Source organism: Eptatretus burgeri, chromosome 3, assembly GCF_056783735.1.
Source record: "Eptatretus burgeri isolate ZD-2024b chromosome 3, Ebu_testis_v1, whole genome shotgun sequence".
Lineage (NCBI taxonomy): Eukaryota > Metazoa > Chordata > Myxini > Myxiniformes > Myxinidae > Eptatretus > Eptatretus burgeri.
The window spans coordinates 16,762,591-16,783,071 of NC_140963.1; the positions used below are offsets into that span (position 1 = coordinate 16,762,591).

The following is a 20,481-nucleotide window of genomic DNA, read 5'->3' on the forward strand; positions in this document are numbered from 1 at the left end:
GCTAGAACAGCCACCTTGAAACAGTGCAAAATAGTGGCAAGATCAAGAGCAAGACATGCATCACGCAAGATGACACAATCTTCCCAAAATTGTTCAATGCACGAAGTGTTCCAAGAACGAAATTGCATTAACATAAGGGATAAATCCATGCGTCGGTTGCAAAAGGTTAAACCACCGACACCATGCAAATTTCAAAATGACGTAATCCGCCCGGATTTGCTCAGCACACATCCAGAAACCCCTTGTAAAAAAAATAATAGATTGATGCGGTCTGGACATCTTTCATGCCTCCCAGATAAGGATTGAAGAATGAAATGACTAAAAAAAAAAAAAAACTAGAACGGGCACTCAGTAGAGCGCATACCTTCGCCAACGCTACATTTTGCCCTCCCCCACCCCCAGAAACCGTTGATTATGAGGGTATTTAATCCCATACCACATCTGCCATCTCATATGTGTTATGATGGCTTAAAAACATTAAATTTCCTGTGTCATATCGTACATCACAAGATTGGGCATTGAATGCACAACATTTTGGCATTGGTTGCATGCAAATTGGATACAAATCGACCGCACTATGGCAAAATGACGATTTTGACCTTTTCATGACCTCAACCTTGACCTTTGTACTCTTAATTTTGTAATTGGTATTAGAGTGTGGGGAACAGAACAGTCAACATTTTGGTGTTGGTTTCATGAAAATCGGATAAGAATTGACCGTGTTATGACTAAAACCGCACATTTTGCAATGTCGTGACCCCCCCTGACCTTTGACTCCCAACCGCTAATAAGGGTTATTACGTCATTGTGTCATGTCACATATCACAAGATGGGGCATTGAATTCTGAACATTTTGGCATTAGTTGCATGCAAATTCGATACAAATTGACCGTGCTATGGTAAAAAGACAATTTTGACCTTTTCATGACCTTGACCTTTGACCCGATCGCTCCCAAAGTCTAATCAAATGATCCTCGGATAATAACAAATCATCCCACCAAATTTGCTGCGATTCAGTTCAATGCTTTTGGAGTTATGCGAATAACAAACAAACAAACAAACACACATATTCACAAATAAATAAATAAATACACAGCGATCAAAACATAACCTTCGCAACAAAGTTTGCGAAGGTAAAAAACCTTAAAAGAAGCCAAAAGTACTTGTAAGCATGTGAGAAAGGGGTGTGCCTCTGAACAACGGAACAGTTGGAGAACTTTCTGATCAACTCATATAAAAAGGTAATCTGTTGCAGTTCGTATTGCATAAACTCCGAGCGATGTGGGCCCATGAAAGGCTGAAGATAGTGTGTTCTAATCAAACCTTCGTGATTTTTAACACCGATGGGAAGGTCATATCTGGAGCTTGTCGAGGCACAGAGTAAGTTTAAAATTATGATATTTACTGTTAATCATGTTTGGGAGGAGGGGGGGAATGGGTGGGTGGGTGGGAGGAGGGGTGGGGTGGGGGCATGGGGGGGGGAGTGGGAATTGTTTGGCCTGTGAGTGCCATTATAAATATATTGTTACGATTTCAGAATCCGGTCTGATGAATCCATCCACACATCCAGGTCCTCAGACAGCTATTTCCTTTAATGCATGTTCAGATTAGCCCCATCCCCATGTTGAATAGGATCTTAAATGTGATGCGTTGAGAAGGGTAAAGGATAGATCCCCTCTCTTATGGGAAGCTTTTTTCTTTACGACAGACATGTTTACACATTTCTTTCACGAGCTCTCAAGCCCGCCCACATTCTTCCTCTGCAACAATTTTTCGCGAGCTCAGACGCCCGCCTTTTTTGAGAGCGCACGGGTCGTCATGGTAACCGTGCGCAAGTGGGGCGGGGTGAGCTTGGGGCGGACTGCACCCGCGGAGACGGCCCAGAGATATAAAACGAACGAGAGGTACGTTCTGAGGAGAAAAGTGGGAGAGAGAAAAGCGGAGAGGAAAGCGGGGGCGAAAAGAAAGCGGGGCGAAAGAAAGCCAGGGAGGGAGAAGAGAACGAGAAGTAAACTTGAGAAGCGAGCAAGAAGCGGGTGTCTGACCAGTGCCAACAACGAGACAATTCGTCCTTCCCAGTGCTTCGGCAAGCGAGCGTGTGGTGCGCGTGTGGGTGTGAGCAGCACCGCCAACAAGTGAGGCACGGGATGGTCACCAACAACACCAGGGTCTAAACCCGCGACAGACGATCCCGGTGCCCTCCAGACTTCGACCGGTGTTCAAGGCTTCCCCGCGAGAGGGTGCACGACAAAGCTGGGTGCTCGCGACGGACGTTTTCACTTCACTGACGACTTTCTGGTGAGCGAGACGATTCTTCCCCCCCCCTCCCCCTGAATGATCGGTTGGGTACCCATGTCTGTGTTTAGCTGTGAGTAAGTCAACCCCCAATAAGCATCTGCTCTTTGTCTCTTTCCTGGCATTTTGATTGATTTTGCTTTGAAATTTATTCTTTCATTTACCTCAGAAAATAAAAGTTCTTTCCATTTATTTATTTTATTACTAATAAATTATTTGTCGATTTCCAACCTGTCCGTATTTGTCCTTTCCTTCCATTGGTCTAGTATTGTCTGAACCTTGATAGACTGAGAAGTAATTACACAGATTTGAAAAAAAATCGTCGGCACGCAACAGCGGTTAAAACGCTCGGCCGCCTGAATTAAAATCGAATCCAGATAACATTGGTGCTTTGCCGAGGGCGTGCTCCCAGCTCAGGTAACCACGTGACCTCTAGTTAAATGGATTAATTAGACGGTGGACACTGGAACTCGTGGTTGACCGGGTGGCGTTCGTGGTTGTAAAACAACCCACCGTACCACAATGTTAATTGTGAGCGGTGTCCCCAGGTCTGGCTCTACTGAGGCCAACCGGGAATTAATCCCCCTGAGTGACAAGCTGGTGTCTCGGTACCCGTGGCTGCAACAACATATTTTTTGTTTGGTTCTGGGACAACATGAGAAATTGTACTACATTTTTGCATATATTGGTGAAAGAAGAAGCATGTGTGTGTGTGTGTGTGTGTGTGTGTGTGTGTGTGTGTGTGTGTGTGTGTGTGTGTGTGTGTGTGTGTGTGTGTGTGTGTGTGTGTGTGTGTGTGTGTGCATGAGTGTGTTATATCTACTGCCACCGCTAGCAAATTGTATTAACAGGAAATGGTATGAACCCAACTCCTCTCTTCCACGGATCTTTCTCGTATTCCTATATTCTCGGAGTCCGATTTGCATTCAGCAAAGATAAAATTATGGTTAACCATCTTAAAATTGCCAAATTATGTTGAAAAGATGATTTGAATGACACATTTTGCATTAGCAACTGCAGGTTAAAAGTGCTCGCCGAGCAGAACCGAGTCAGAGTAAAGACACACACAGCGCATGCGCAAAAGGCCTCATTCAGCATTCATAAGTCATTTCGAAAGTCGCGTATTTGCAAACGGTTGAAATATCAAACAGCACTGAATGATTGAAAATGGTGATAGAAGGGGTTAATTCAGAGTGAGAAGATCTGACTGAAAATGAATAAGATGAAAATAACAATTACAACTACAACCAATTATGCGGGAAAGCAAGATTCTAGTTCTGCCAACTCATAAAAATAAATTTATGGATTATTTTGAAGATGTGAAGAGATATACCAGAGCAGGATGGGAACCCTCTGGGAAATTTTAAAAAAAGTCATCAAAATTAAATTGCCCTCGTATCTGAAGATTCAAGTTTACGATCAATGCGTAATACCAGCAATGATGCAAAGGAGTGAAACATGGCTTCTTAGAAGGAGATGGATCAGAAATTGGAGAGAAAAAAAATTAATGTCACAGAGACATGAAAAAATGAATTCAAAAAAAGGATAAGAACAGAATAAACAAGAACCCTAACAGTCAAGTGGATCTAAAAGAAAAAAAAAATCTTACCTGAATGCAAGGGTTGACAGGATGGCTGAAAGGTATGCACACTTGCCTCTAAACTGTTTATCCTGGGTTTGAATCCTGACCAAGCTATAAACTGTCATCCTGGTTTTCACAGGCAGGGTCATTCATCAATGTGTGTTCTGTCCCTTGGAAGGACGCTAAACGGGAATCTTGTCTGCTGACATTAGTTGGTGGACACTAAAGACCCCATGGTGTCTTTTGTGAAGAGTAGGTGATCTATTGCTGGCACCGTAGCTAAATTCCAAATTCCTGCTGTAACCAGCAGAGGGCATTGCATCAGCAGCGCAGTCATGCCCTCACCCAATGATGCTATGTACGAATAAAGGAGAACAACCCGAACATACTTTTTTGCAAAAACTTCATTCCCCCCCCCACCCCCCAAGACTGCAACTAACCCTGTAACCTCCTTCCCCCCACCACCCCCTCCCAAGAAGTGAAATTCCATCAATGAGCTCATAATGCTTAAACAGTACAAATCATAGTTGTATGTAATTATGTAGTCAGGAACAATAAGTTCCTTTTATTTGTTTATTGGATGTGGACAGCACTGCTTTGTAAGAAGCAACCCATTTAAGTTGCCCTGGGTGGTTGTGAAATTTGAATGGGAATTTAAGAGCCATGAATTGTGGACTAGTGCCATGTGTAGGCAAGACCGGGTGAGACAAGTAGACTACCTTCTCCCTGAATGCCATTTATGAGCAATCCTTATCTTTTAATTCTGAGTCACCATTGGCAAACTGATAGGCATACGAAATAATACTTACAGGCTGTGAACTCGGGCCCAAATAGCTTTCTGGAGCTGCAGCAAATATTGCAACAATCCTCGGATAAGAATATATTTCGCTCCTTGGTCCATCCATTAAGGCGCACCTTCTCAAAGGTTGCACCATGCAGCAGCATTTTCACATCAGCATTGACATTGTCCATCCCTAAATCATGCAACACAGAGCAAGAAATGTTAAAATTGTTCATTTGTCTCTGATATGTTGAGCATTGTATCTCCTTACCTTGGTTTGAGCCATTTAGCAATTGTGGAAGAAATTAACTCAATTTCCACTCAGGTTCAGCATACAAAGGAGAATGTTTAATTACGTACGTGCGCACATACGGGAGAGAAAAAAAATCCATCACTGAAACTCTCTCTCAAGGAAAAAAAAAACCCTGAACCCAAGTCTTATATATCGAGTGGGGGACCAGTGGGGGAGATGATTGAACAAGCAGGATAAAAGAGAAATAGCTTTTCACCTGCGAAAGAGTAACTATTCCTACAGTTCTAAATCAAAATAACCGCTTTCTGTGACTGGGAAAGGGTTGGAACAGAGTCTAAACAATATTGGTTGCAGTTGGCAAGGCCCAAGTACAGGCAATCAGAAAAGAGCACAACAGCCCCTCAAGGTTTGGAGGGACAGACAGTTACACATATCAAGGGACACGTTCTCAGCGTTGATAAAGAACATTACATTGACTGGCACTGCTCACTGAACCTCGGTGGCTCCACCAATGCGTCTTCACAAAAAGCCATGCATGATATTCATTAAATATGTGAACTAAATAAGAAATATCTAAAGTTATATTTAATAATGTACTGATTGATAAACTTAAGTCTTCCTGGAACTTGTGCAACATTTCCAGATTGTTCGATAGTTCGAATCAAAAATGACAAATCAATATCAACTGAAGGCAGATGTATGTTTTACAGAAAGCAAATGCAACTGAATTGATGGATAATCATGTTTACAATGGAATACTCTCAACTGTAGCATTCTACTGAAGTTCAAATAACATTTTATGAGTGAGGAACAATGTCTTTATTCATTCACACTTTGGGCTGACAACATCAATTACAAATGCACAAAGAGGAAATCTTCGGCACATCTGAAATTGTGACTTGTGTTTGAACTTTGGGCTCTCTTTTATTTGGTATTCCTGGTGATGGTACCATGTTTTGACCTTAACACCCAGATATTATGTTGTCCATATATGTAGATACGTATAGTGAAGCAAATAAAACTATGGACAAATGCCATGAGGAGAGGAGGGAAAGGATGAAGAGGTGGGCAAAGACAAGGAATACATTAAGATAGTTGAGATGGCAGGCTTTAATGAAGGTTAAAGTGAGTGTCCACTCTTCAGATAGCACACCACGTGAAAACTTCATTCAAATCATTAACATTTGTTCCGGGGGAACTTGGCCCCTGATCAGTAACCGCATACACGTCCCAACCTGATAAAAAATTTTTTTGTGATTATTGAAATTTATCAGTTGACTTGGATTATTTAAAAACTTCATTGATAATTATAAATGATCTCATTTGTCTTTTTATTAAAAGGAAAACGTTAAAAAAATTACAGTTTCTTAAAAGACAACAATTGAATCAATACGTTATACGTTTCATTTTAACGTACATAATAAATATACAAGTAAATTATTAAAATCTCCTTTTCCGTTCCACATTTAATGCATTTGTTTGACGCGTAAACGATTTAAAAAATAAGCTGAGGTTTATGACTTGTCTCATATACATATGTTCAAGTACATACACTAGTTATGAGAAGTAAATTTAACATTAATGTATTTTTGCTCGCAACAAAGCAAAAAATGTCCAATGTATGAAGTTTACAAATAAAGAGTTAAAAAGCTTTTCAAAACATACATTGCAAGAAATGAAACCCTGTGTCTTAATTTCTTGATAGCTTGTACTCTAAGGTTTATAAGTAAATGTGGAACTTGATACAAGTTGAATACCAAATTGAAGTCACTTTTAAAGTTAATCCAAGTGCCATCAATCAGGATCATTAATCTCTCAACTTTGTGTATAAATGGCACCATATGTGTGTGTTGTTTTTTTAATTGAGAGCATGAAAGGTTAGATCTGATAAAACTTTCGTCCCAGTCATTAATTTTGTTGTGTGTGTATATATATATATATATATATATATATATATATATATATATATATATATATATATATATATATATATATATATACACACTGATGAGCCAAAACATTTTGACCACTGACAGGTGAAGTGAATAACATTGATTATCTTGTTACAATGGCACCTGTCAAGGGGTGGGTATATTCGGCAGCAAGTGAACATTCAGTTCTTGAAGTTGATGTGTTGGATGCAGGAGAAATGGGCAGGAGTAAAGACCTGAGTGACTTTGACAAGGGCCAAATTGTTATGGCCAGACGACTGGGTCAGAGCATCTCTGAAACGGCAAGGCTTGTGGGGTGCTCCTGGTCAGCAGTGGTGAGTACCTACTGACAGTGGTCCGAGGAGGGACAAACCACAAACCGGCGACAGGGTGTTGGGCGCCCGAGGCTCATCGATGCCAGAGGGTAACGAAGGCTATCCCGTCTGGTCTGAACCGAAAGAAGGTCTACTGTGGCATAAGTCACAGAAAATTTTAATGGTGGTCACGGGAGGAATGTGTCACAATCCACAGTGCATCACACCCTGCTGCATATGGGGCTGCGTAGCCGCAGACCCGTCAGAGTGCCCATGATGACCCCTGTTCACCATCGAAAGCACCTACAATGGGCAAGCGAGCATCGTAACTGGACCTTGGAGCAGTGGAAGAAGGTCGCCTGGTCCGTTAAGTCCCATTTTCTTTTAGATCACGTGGATGGTCGTGTACGTGTGCACCGTTTACCTGGGGAAGTGATGGCACCAGGATGCACTGTGGGAAGACGACAAGCTGGTGGAGGGAGTGTGATGCTCTGGGCAATGTTCTGCTGGGAAACCCTGGGTCCGGCCATTCATGTGGACGTCAATTTGACACGTGTCACCTCCCTAAACATCGTTACAGACAAGGTACACCCCTTCATGGCAATGGTATTCCCTGATGGCAGTGGCCTCTATCAGCAGGATAATGCGCCCTGCCACACTGCACGCATTGTTCTGGAATGGTTTGAGGAACATGATGAAGTGTTCACGGTGTTGCCCTGGCCTCCAAATTCTCCAGATCTCAATGAGCATCTGTGGGATGTGCTGGACTGACAAGTCCGATCCATGGTGGCTCCACCTCGCAACTTACAGAACTTGAAGGATCTGCTGCTTATGTTTTGGTGCCAGATACCACAGGACGCCTTCAGGGGTCTTGTGGAGTCCATGCCTTGGTGGGTCGGCGCTGCTTTGGCGGCACACGGAGGTCCAGCAGCATATTCGGCAGGTAGTCATAATGCTTTGGATCATCAGTGTGTGTATATATATATATATATATATATATATATATATATATATATATATATATATATATATATATATATATATATATATATATATATATATATATATATATATATATATATATATATATATATACACACAGTATATGTAGGGCAAAGGCAACTTGTTAGTAGATATACATCCAACAAAAAAGTATCTCTGACCCGGTATGCGACATGACGCCGATGTCATGTACAAAGATTGTAATCTAATCCAACACATCGCCTCCGAACTAGGATGACCTCCATGTGGTACTCATGTCTTCAAAGACCAAGATTTATGTTCACAAATAAATTCATGCAGAGCCACAGATCTGGGTTTCACCCTTCTTATGGGCTCATCAGGAGGGCATACTGGCAAATCACTTATTTGTGACCATGTTAAGTTGGATAAAGAAAAAAATTGAACCCCCTACCCTCATGACCTGTTAGCAATAAGCATCATCTGCCTTACAAATGCATTGTCTCTGCCTTGCCAGTGTGGAAGAAAAAAATAATAATATTCATGAACTCTCAATTATAATTGTTGCTGGTGCTTTATAAATTTAATATTTATGCTCTAGTCAAATTGGCTGTCAATTCTGTTTCCCTTTTGTCTGGGTGTTGATGGGGGGGGGGGGATGTCTTACTATGAGACAGGGTGGCCTGGTTGATGGCACTGCAACTTTTGCCTTGATTATGTCATTCTCTTTCACCCAGTGGACACGTATTGCAATTTGAGTTCTTTTGCCTCATGATTATCAGACCCATGTACTCACTGCCTTTTATATACACAACTCCTTATATTCATCTCTTTGAAAGACCTATAACCTACGGTCTTATCCTGTACTCCTTTTGGTTGTCTGTTTTTTAGTAATTTGTGTGATTCTCACCAAGGCCAGCTGAAAGTCACCATGCTCTCTCTCCCTTTGAAACTCCCAGCCCTCTCCACTCCCACGAAAGCATATAAATGTCAGAAAATGTAAACTTAGCTTAGTGCAAATCATTGCGATGTTTACATCTTAGCGCTTTGGACTCCGTGGTACCACGAAATAAATGTTCTCTGATCAAATGTACTTTTCGTTGTGGACAGTGAATTAATTGTTTCTTACAAATTGAGGAACAGGATTTACACCAGGTCGGTTAATAGAACAAATCAGAAAATTTCACAACACCAGCCACCAGTTAGGAGGTTTGCAGGCAGGAAGGATAAATTAAACAAAAAGAGCATCTCTGACTCTGAATGTGACTGTCAAGTAATCCCTCATACCTACCTGTAATCTTTCCTTACTCCATTAACGCCACATAATTCAATTGTCTTACTTGCAGGTTACTGCCTTTCCTCTCTTATTTTCCTGTTCATTCATTCCCTTGGTTGTGTCCAACTGTGATCTGTCTGCTCCTTCTTCTTCTTTCATTTGCAGCACCTGGCTGGGAGTCTCACCATTGCCCAAGTGTGCGGCTGAGCCAATGGCGCAGTGCCCTCTGTAGGTCAGGGTAGGAATTTGTAATTTGTTCATGGTGCCCACGATAACTCACCTACTCTTAGACAATGACACCATGGGATTTTAATGTCCACCAAATAATGCCAGCAGAGGGGATGCCCATTTTAACTTCCACCCGAGCCACAGACACACACACATTGATGCCTCGCCCTACCTGCAAGACACCAGGGTGACAGTTTGTAGTTGGGCCGAAATTCAAACCCAGGAAAGACAACTCATAAATGTTTACCCTCTCTGACTTTGCCCTTCCACAAGTATTGATTTTGTATACAAATGTTTTGTGCATCATAAAACAGCAGCATGTTAATACAACACAATATTCAATGTACCGATGGTAATGGATATTCCCATAAATTGATGGTATCTTCCAAATAACGGAATCCTAGACAAAAAGGGGCCTTTTCTAAGCTGAATATTCAATAAGAATCCAATAATGAGCAAAACCTATTAAGCTGAATATGAATATTCAATAAGGTTGATGAGTGTTCCAAATCTGTGTATATTTATGGGAGTCCACTGACGGCGATCTTCACTCTTGAAAAGCGAGGGAAATAAATAAAATGGCCAGAAGAGTTTACACCCGAGTCCAACTGAAGAGCAGTGCAGCAGGTGAAGTTAGGGAGGTTGGACGGAAGAAATAATAAAATGTGAGAGTGGTGTTTGGAAGGAAGGTATGGAGACAGAGAAAACAGGTTATGCAGTTGAAGGGGTGTATTTATGACTACTTCAGACAGACTTGTTTAAATACTTGATAATAATTAATCTTTATATGCAGGTGAAGTTGCCAATGATATACAGAAACCAGTGTGACCGCTCCTCATTTTCATAAATGCCAAGGTGAGCCAATGAGAAAAGCCAATAATTCACAAGGTTTGGGAAAAGCGATGATCAAAGAAAACCTATAGAAAACCAAGACGCCAAGGTGAACAACGAATAGCCAAGTTCTTGTGAAAAAAGCCAAGGAGTGGTCACACTGACAGAAAGTACTATTATAAAGCAATGCAGGATTTATAAGGATCTCTTAAAACAGATTGTGACCGCAAACTATGTGAAAATATTTGACCTGAAGGAATAGTGGAACATATCCCCAAGGTTATTCCATTGCAGACTGACCAATCAGATTACTTTGATGGGACCTTTCACCAGTTTGGTCATTTTCTTGAAGGATATCTGAATTGCAATTTACCTTGATTCTTCCACTTACTCATAATAGAGTGAATTGGTTTTTTTTTATAAGTGTATTTATAAGTTTTGATCTGTGTAAATTCAACACCCTTTGGACAGGTATAATTTACAAAATACATTAATATTGCTAGTACATGGCAATGGACGATTAATTATATTTTGCAATTTGTTTTGCTGGTGATGATGGGAGCTGATGAATAACTATGTTTTGGAGGAATCTCAGATGTTGAAAAAAATCTTAATTTTTTATGATTATTTTTAATTATGGGAGAGAAGAGTGCAAGATTGTACATGTATGCTTTTGGGAATCATTATTTATTTATATCCACTTTACCATCTACCCCAACCAACGCACAACTTTGAAATCTACTGTACTCGTATATGTACAGCACCTAGAGAAAGTGTACACCCCCTTTCAAAATTTTCACCTTTTGTTACCTTATAACCTGAAATTAAATTACATTAAATCAGACTTTTCCCACCTTTCATTTACACTTCGTAACCCACAACTTCCAAGTGTAAAACAAATTCTACAAATTTCAGAAAATAAATTAAAAATACAAAACTAGAATATCTTAGTTGGATAAGTGTCCACACCCCTGAGTTAATACCTGGTGGAAGTATTTTGACAGTCATTGCAGCTGTGAGTCTGTTGGAGTAGGTCTTTACCAACTTTGCACACTTTGATTGGGAAACATTTGCCCATTCTTCTGCATAAAACTGTACAATCTCAGTCAAGTTGTGTGGGGAGCATTGAACAGCAATCTTCAAGTCATGCCACAGGTTTTTGATTGGATTTAGGTCGGGGCTCTGATTGGGCCACTCAAGGACATTTATCTTTTTGTCCCTTAGCCACTCCAGTGTAGCTTTGGCTGTGTGCTTCAGGTCATTGTCATGCTGAAAGGTGAACTTCCATCCAAATGTCATCTTTCTTGCAGAGGGTAGCAGGTTTCCCTGTTAGATTTTACTGCATTTGGCTCCATGTATTTTCCCTTCTATCCTGACAAGTGCCCCAGTCCCTGCTGATGAGAAACATCCCCATAACATTATGCTGACACCACCATGCTTCACAGTGGGGACGGTGTTCTTTGGGTGATGTGCTGTGTTGGGTTTGCACCAAACATAATGTTTTGCATTTAGGCCAAAAAGTTCCATCTTGGTTTCGCCGGACCACAAAACCTTTTTTCACATGGCTTCAGAATCTATGGAGTGGTTTTTTGCATTCCTGAAACGAGACTCATGGGGGCCATTTTTCAGCAATGACTTCCTTCTTGCCACCATACCGTACAGGCCAGACTTGTGGAGTGGTTGGGATATTATTATCAAATGCACAGAGGACCAGTCTTTGCCAGAAAGGCATGTCGCTCTTTCAAAGTTGCCATTGGCCTTTTGGTGGCCTCTCTGATCAGGCTCCTCCTTGCTTGCTCATCCAGTTTGGAGGAACAGCCTGATACCATACGTCTTCCAATTGCTATTATAACAGGGGTGGACACTTATCCAACCAAGATATTCTAGTTTTGTATTTTTAATTAATTTTCTGAAATTTGTAGAATTTGTTTTTCACTTGGAAGTTGTGGGTTACGATGTGTAAATAAAGGTGGAAAAAGTCTGATTTAATGCAATTTAATTCCAGGCTATGAGGCAACAAAAGGTGAAAATTTTGAAAGGGGGTGTACACTTTCTATAGGCACTGTATGGATATGTGTATATATATATATATATATATATATATATATATATATATATCCTCTCTGTCCTAAAGAAAGAGGAGGATTGAAGGCATACAAACCTGGTGAAATACTTTCACCAAGTCACAAACAAATAGAAACAAACAGATCCAAATGCAATACCCTCTCCTCTGGTGATGGTAATTGTCGAAGTTATTTATTCAACTGTATTAACATTTGCAAAGCATGGACATTGGAATTTTTTTTCAGAATAAACGAGGCTTTGAAAATGATATCAGTTAAATGACGCAGAAACACACAGACAGACACACACAAACACACATTCGTGATGTCATCGGTTACCTTTTGGCAGGTAATACATTCCGCTTTTCTTATACTCATACCCCTCACGACCTTCACAAGAAAGTCTGTTGGAATGTCCTGAATTTCAATTGTTGCGTTCTTTTTCATTTCATTGAGTGTGTGGTGGCCTGTTCCTGTCCAGTCTGTCTTTGAAGTACCCACACAGGAAATAATCAAGAGGGCTGAGATGAGGCCAATTTACACCTCCAAATCTGGAGATCCGCTTTCCTGGAAAATGCTCTCGCAACAGTGCCATGCATTGTCTTGAGGTGCGGCATGTAGCCCCGTCTTCTTGTTTCACAGAAGCTTGCCAAATGACTGTTTGTTACCTTTCTTGATGGCAGCCAAGGAGACTGCTTAAACAGCACCAACGCTCTGCACAGAGTATGGTCGGTCTCTCGGTCTCGGTCTCTGTCTCTCATCAGAAACTTGGAAATGTCTTCTTAATTATCTTTGTGCCAAAATTGTAGAATATCTATGGAAGAAATACTGCTCATCCACAAATGCGAGTTGTTCACATGTCCAATATGCCATCCCCAATGATAAATTACCCTCGCCAAAGAGGAGGGTATTGCATTTATGTCCGTTTGTCTGTTTGTCTGTCGGTCTGTTTGTCCACAGAAATTTCGTGTTTTTCTCAGCAATCGCTTGGCGGATTGAGACAAAATTTCATCACAGGAGCGACTACTCATGTAAAATGTTTCAATGATAATTATGACGTCATCGGTCACGTGGTGTAGCAGCCCTATTGGAAAAACGGAAAAACATTGGGCCTCTGTTTCTGAAACCGCACCAAGGAAAAAAAACTTGAAACTTAGCATATGGTAAGTACTCCTCATGGGGAATGAGTTTGATATTTTATGACGTCATAATTGCATATGTAAAATGCCACATCCGATCAATATGAAAATTTTTGAGGGTCGAGGGATAAAATGGTTCAGAGAAAAAAAAAATTCATTACATCATCAGTCACGTGATTCGGCAGCCATATTGTTTAAAAAAAAAAAAAAACCTTCAAAAATCTTCTCTGAAGTGGCTGAACAGATCGAGGTGAAACTTTACACGTACGACCACCTGCCCATGAGGAACAAAAGGTTCACACATGATATCATCGGTCACATGGTTTGGCAGCCATATTGGATTTACCCTAAAACCTATAAAAATACATCACTCAAAAGAAGTCCTGGTGAGGGTCTGCAATCCCTGATTGCTCTTTTTCTGTTTTTTTCATCTCCAGTTTGTCTGATACAACCTGAAAATCAGAAAATGATGACGTTCCATCATTACAGAATTACCCCACCCTGAAAGCTGTCCCACCTTTTTGCCACACCCTGCACACACACACACACACACACACACACACACACACACACACACACACACACGTTATTTATTGATATAAACTTTACCATCACCACTGGTGACATATACCACCTTGAATTATTTATTTATCCCCATACCTTTTACTCTTCTACAACTTTTATTAATTAATTAATTTCGTTACTAAAACCTACATGTTCCATTTTAAGGTGTGGTTGAGGGTTGCGTCCTTGATGAAGACTTGCATTCTTATCTGACAGGGTATAGCTCTGTAAAAAGCGCAGTTACCTTTGATCTATCCATTGTGGGTTTGAATCCCGACCTGACTATAAACTGTCAACTTGGTGCCTTGCAGGTATTGTGTTGCAAGAAAATGTAAGTTTTACTTCTGAGGAGCATTAAACTGAATGTCTCGTGTCATCAAATTCGCTTCTAGATGTTAAATGGTGCTTTTTTTTTGGAGAAGAGGAGGCCATTGTTTGCTGGTACTCTGGCCAAAGTCCAAATTCCTGCCCCAATCTAGTGCAGCATACTACCAACCTGCCCAGGGATGTTCTCACAAGGTGAACGTCCATGATTTCTCTTGGGCACCCTAATATTCCTGAAATGAGTGTCGGACTTCGTTTGATGATGATAATAATTTTAATCATTGTTACTGCATCCTGCAATTAGGTTTATTTGTAACTTCCAAACACAAATGAGATACTAATGATCCGAAAATGCAAACAACAAACACAAATGCACGCATTATGGATGGCATGTCTTTGAAAAGATAATACTGTATAAAGCTAGTAGAGGCACAGATTATAAAGTTATTCAAACATTTCAACTGCTGACTACAGAGACACAACAGTAGTTTTCTTCAATGGGTGTGAAAACACAAGCAACCAATCAGCAATGTAAGAAAACCTGTTTGACAAGTGAATGCTCTGCATGGAAGGGACTTTGGCCAGTGACACCCGCCAAAGACGTGCATTCAAGTTGTATCAAGGATCAATGCAGTCTGATAAACCTGCCTTCAAAAAGTACAATCAAATCTGAAGGGGGAAACGAGACTACTGCAATTCCTGAGATTGTGTCTGTCTATATGTATGTGTCTCGGTGTGTCTGTCCGCATCTACATATTCTCTGTGTCTGTCCATATCTACATAGTTTAACTTTAAAAATGGTTTTCTCTGCAACCGCTTGTCCGATCGATGTGAAACTTTAAAAAATAGGAGGGACTCCCCATGGTGAACATTTTGTTTCTAACTCTGATGTGATAGGTCAAATGGTATGGAAGTCATATTAGATTAAAGGAAAAAAAATTGACATAATTTTCTTCACAACCGCTCAAAAAATTTTTTTTAGAACTTGGTATACGTCATCAACTCCCAATGCGGTATATAGGTTGATAACGATGACATTATTAGAGAAGTGCTGTTCCAACCATAATTAGTTGAATTAAAATGAAATTTCTTATCCGAAAAATCTGAAACTTCATATATCCAATCTATGACCGGATGTGAGTGAAGAATTAAATTTATGACGTTCATAACCCATGCCAAGAAATTGAGACGTAACACGGTGCATGGATTGTATGGTATATGGGCCATAATAGCAGTGGACCATAATGGTAGCATGTTCAGTAAACGATGGTATTTTTGTTCAGAACGAACGCACGAGGCAAGATTATGCGCTCATCGAGTGCCGCTCTCGTTAAGGCCTAAGTCACATTTGCCACGGTGGCCGTGGGGTCTCCAAAATCTACGGCCACTAGCAATTATACGGCGGTCGCAGTATTTCCACGGTCACACAATGTAGCAGTCACATATGTTTTTATTTTTCTGGGAACCGCACGGGGTATTTAGAAATTGTGGAGACTGAAAACGTGGGGGTGCCGTACGGTCTTTGATTTGATGTCGCACAGTGATCTTAGGGCGTTCCTGCGGTGGCCATAGAATTTTCAAGGCAGACGCAAGGTGCCCGCAAGGCGACCGCAGGGGGGCCCTAAGCCGAACGTGCAGCCAGACGGATGGTAACGAATGCGTTAATTAATTAATTTTTTTTTTGCCAGTTCTTTTGTTTCGGCTTGTCGAATTGCTATGGCGAACGTAGAAATGAAAAAAGTTATATCTCTGCGTTATAATTCCATAGCGACCTTACGACCTGTAAAATATAGCCAAACGGCGTTGGGCCACCCTGAGGCCACCGCAGAAACTCTGCGGCCGCCGCATGTTTCTGTCAATTCAGAGGGCGTACGGCCACCGTATCCTCGCCGTAGAGCAAATGTGACTTAGGCCTAACCAAGCAATCATACATTCAAGCAATAAATACAGTTCATGGAAAATATCCATTTCTGAAAAATTTGAAGGAAAACCTGAAATTCTGACTTTCAATTCCTTGGTCCCAGTAGCCTTGTTTTGTTCAACTGGGATGGCTTGCTTGAACAGATTAAATTGCATTTGAAGAGATGGAAAGGTCTATTTTAAACAAGTATCCTTATCAAGGCAGGGTAGTTGTAATAATCAACCTGGTTACCTCTATCCTATGGCATGAAGGTCTTGCTTTGCAACCATCAATTGCAAGAGTAGATCAAATTCAAAAGTGTGTTACTCGCTTTTTTCTCGTCTGGAAAACATTGGCTGTGACCAGAATTGACAATGTTTCGCTATCTGAAGGTAGCCAAGGACTTGTGAATGTTAAGTGCTGTATTACGGCTTTCTGTTTGCAAACCGTCAGGCGTTTCTTGTACGAGCCCCATCCCACCATGTGGGTAAGTATTTCTGTTCTTGCTTTAACTATTTGTGGGAAACCTTGCCTAATAATTGATCTGTTTTTGTAATCAGTTCTTCATATTTACCATATATACAAAATAAAGTGAAATCCTTCAAAGCCTCCTTCTGAGTCACAGTTGCTCTCCAGCCCTTCTGCTTTCCCAAATCTTCAACTATATCCAGTTCTAATGGTTTAGAAACTTCGAAATTTAGCTGTTCTCTTTCCGTTTCTTGCAAAAAAAACCCCCACAACATCATATATTTACAATGTTTGAAAGCAACTTTTCCTTCTTTATTGACCTCTGCACATTGTAAGTGGCAAATTTTTTTTGCCACAATCCCCCCTATTTCCCCAAATTGGATATGCCATGTTGGAACACCTGTACTCAGATGTCTCAGTGATCTACAATGTAGAATCACACACTGGGCATTGCCGGTAAATTCTCTTCTTCAATGTTTTCCCCCAGTTTGGAGCGTAGTGTCTTTTGTGCAGACAGACTGAAAATTTGTCAAATGTTTATGTTGAATGTAAACATCAGCGGCACAGCCGCACCCTCAGCCAGTGATCAATTGCAAGAGTAGATCTTGCAAGATCAATTGCAAGAGTAGACCCCCACAGCCTTGTGCTGCATACGAACAAATACGATATAATGTAAACGTTTAATCCCTTTTTCTTTTGTTGAAAATTTTGTTTGTACACGTTTTCTTAGTGTTTCGTTTCCCAATTTTTATATATTGTTAGGGTTGTGGGGGTAGATGGAGGAATTTCATAGCAAAGTTAGTGTTGAATAGAGCTGCTTGGTCTGTGGACGTGTAGGAGACATCTCGATGTAAATTAAGTGGGGAAACTGTGAGCTGAAGTGTTACTTGTTACTCCACAGGGGGTGGTGCAGTATTAATTACTTAGGGATTACGGCTAATTTTCCCTTGTATGTAATTGCCCCGTGACCTTTTCCCTATGTTTTTGTATTTCAAGACCGGGGATAAAGGGGATCACGTCCTTAAAACAATGCCAACTGAGCTCTGTCGTCCAATGGCAAAACCTAGTAAGTCATCTTTTGTTAATTTAGAGAAAACAAAGGAAAACTGTTTTACCAAAGGCCGAATCCAACTGACTTGCTAGGTTTGACCATTGACATTCAAGCATCTCGGATCCACTTTTACAGATTTTGTTATCGTGAACGTAGTGAGCTTCATACTCAATGCGTGCATATGAGAGAATAGGAAACAACAACAACAACAACACAGTACCCTGGCAATTTAGAATCCGTGTCGTCAGCTATGACCCTTTTGCTTCCGGTTTTTGTCATGGGGAATGATGCATCCCGGGAGATAAAGGCATCGGCGGAGACATGAAAGACCCAAATATCAAACATGGTGTATATTTCCTCCACTGATTTTAATAAAGATATCTCCCGCATCATCAAAAAAAAAAATTTTCATCGTGATTTACATTATTTGATCGCTGATCCCGAATCCAGGCCGAAGTAACCGGAAATTGCAGCATCGTCTGCTATGCACCCGACTGACCTCAGATCTGTCAAAATCATCAGCTGTGCGGCGCTTACATGTACCACGGTATAGTTGGCAAGTATACAGTTGTGAACAAGTTGTATGCACAAATGTCTGAAAAATCACAGCAAAAAGACCGTTTAATTTGATATATTTTAAGATGCGAATGTAAGAAGAATTCTACGTTCGCTTCTCGGCTTTGCCTATTCCATATTAGTATAAACATGTGACAGAACCTAGTAACTCCAAAAATGACAAAATCTCAACTTTGACCAAAAAGTGACTCACTAGGTTTTGCCATTGGAAGGTAGCTGCACGTCCAAGCAGGCAAGAAAGCCCCGCCTCCAGCGGTGACGGCTAGCGAGGCTGTGCCCCCAGAGTGGATGATGAATGGGCGTGTCGTCAGAAAGCCGGTAGAATGAAAGTGAGGTTTGGAGCAAGAGATCAGGGAGGACAGTTGTGAGAAGAACGTGGCTGAGACGGACGATCTCGTTTTTGCTCTCCTCTCGGCACGACGAAATGGCTACACAATTCTCGTGTCGTGCTGTAAATTTGCCCGCGTTCTGGGCAAGACACTGGTCATTGACTGGCTGAGCCATGAAGTGTGTACGTTTCTGAGAAGGGACGAAGAGCGTGTCTCGTGGCCTTATCATAAGGCCTCAGAGATCGTCTCGTCGTATGGTCAAGGAGGAAGGTGGGCGATCATTATGAGCAGACCGCGTGGAAGAGAGGAATATTCGGCATATTTGTTCATGAGAAGAAGCTATATGCCGGTTGGTGAGCCCTGGTGTTGACGACTGCCTCACAAATTACCTCATGCACATTTCCCGCCACAGAGAGTGGCTCAGCGCCATTTTGGGCTCATCTTCCCATGCAGGACGAAGTAAATATTTCATTTATTTTCATTCAATCCCCATGTTTATTTTAAGTTGCTGGTGTCAGTGTATCTGTCGTGAGTTCAAGTATAAACCCCTTGTGCTGTGCTTCTGTCCGCTGCATCTTTGCCACACTTTCCCTCCCGCACGCGCCATAATCTCCGAGGATCACGTGTTCGCCTCGAAGGAAAAAAAAAAACACTCGGCGATCCAGCATGGTCATTGTTCACCGCCCATTCACGACAATAGTGTCGGGGGAATTAACCTAACTGCCGCTGCCACGACAACATGGTCTTAGTGACCCTCCTTACCTCCAAACATCAAGTTTGGTGAACTTTCTTATTTCCCAGGATAACCCAGGCAGGATAACCCATTCTCTTCCTGTAGTAACTCTCTGCAGACAACTGCAGTCAGACCTATTACCAACGACAGTATATGAGAGTACCACTCCAATATACTATCGTTTAAACTGGAGAATTTTTGCCGAGGAAACTTGCAATTTATAACAACAGGAAGTCACATATACAAAATGAAATGAATATACTGAGGTGTCAGTTATGTTGAAGCTCTTTGTTTGAGCCTCTTTAATATACATATAGTTTCAAAAAGGTTGATACAACTTTGACTTCCTGTCTTTTTCTATACCATTTTCCTTTTCAGGGTTTGGTGGTGTTATCATAATACGTGTTCCCTGGGATTGCAAGCTCCGTAGCTCAACTATGCCATTGACAATGAAGCAGAAGACAAAAGTGGTGGCTCTGTGGCACGAGACAAAATCATATGTAGACACCCGCCGGAGGTTCTGCCAGGAATACGACCTCAGAACACGTGATGGACCCACAAATTGTTCCATTCAACGTATTGTGAAACATTTTGAGCACAAGGGTATAGTGCACAACCAGAGCAAGGGCAACAGTGGCAAGCCAGCATCAGTAACCGAGAGCCAAGCCAACATCGACGCTGTGTGGGATTCTGCAGTGGACAGTCCCAAGAAGTCCCACCACTGACGCTCCGAGGAGTTAGGCATCAAACCAACATCAGTCCGGTGTATCCTCACTCAAGAACTGAAGCTTTTCCCATACATCATCTCTATTAGGCATAAACAGAGTCAAGAGGACATGAGAAGGACACTATACATGTGCAATTGGCTCAGTGACAGGATGGA

At 41.3% G+C, this 20,481-nt stretch overlaps 1 protein-coding gene across 2 annotated transcripts in view; it reads right to left on the reverse strand.

The window, feature by feature from the left end:
* The window catches only part of LOC147029453 (1-phosphatidylinositol 4,5-bisphosphate phosphodiesterase delta-4-like), a 79,561-nt gene that overhangs the window by 27,033 nt on the left and 32,047 nt on the right, over positions 1-20,481 (reverse strand). For both annotated transcript variants that reach the window (XM_085872508.1, XM_085872507.1), the window contains exon 2: positions 4,687-4,851. In XM_085872508.1, the coding sequence (XP_085728634.1) occupies positions 4,687-4,849 (163 nt within the window). In that variant the 5' untranslated portion in view covers positions 4,850-4,851. The remainder of the gene's footprint in view (positions 1-4,686; positions 4,852-20,481) is intronic.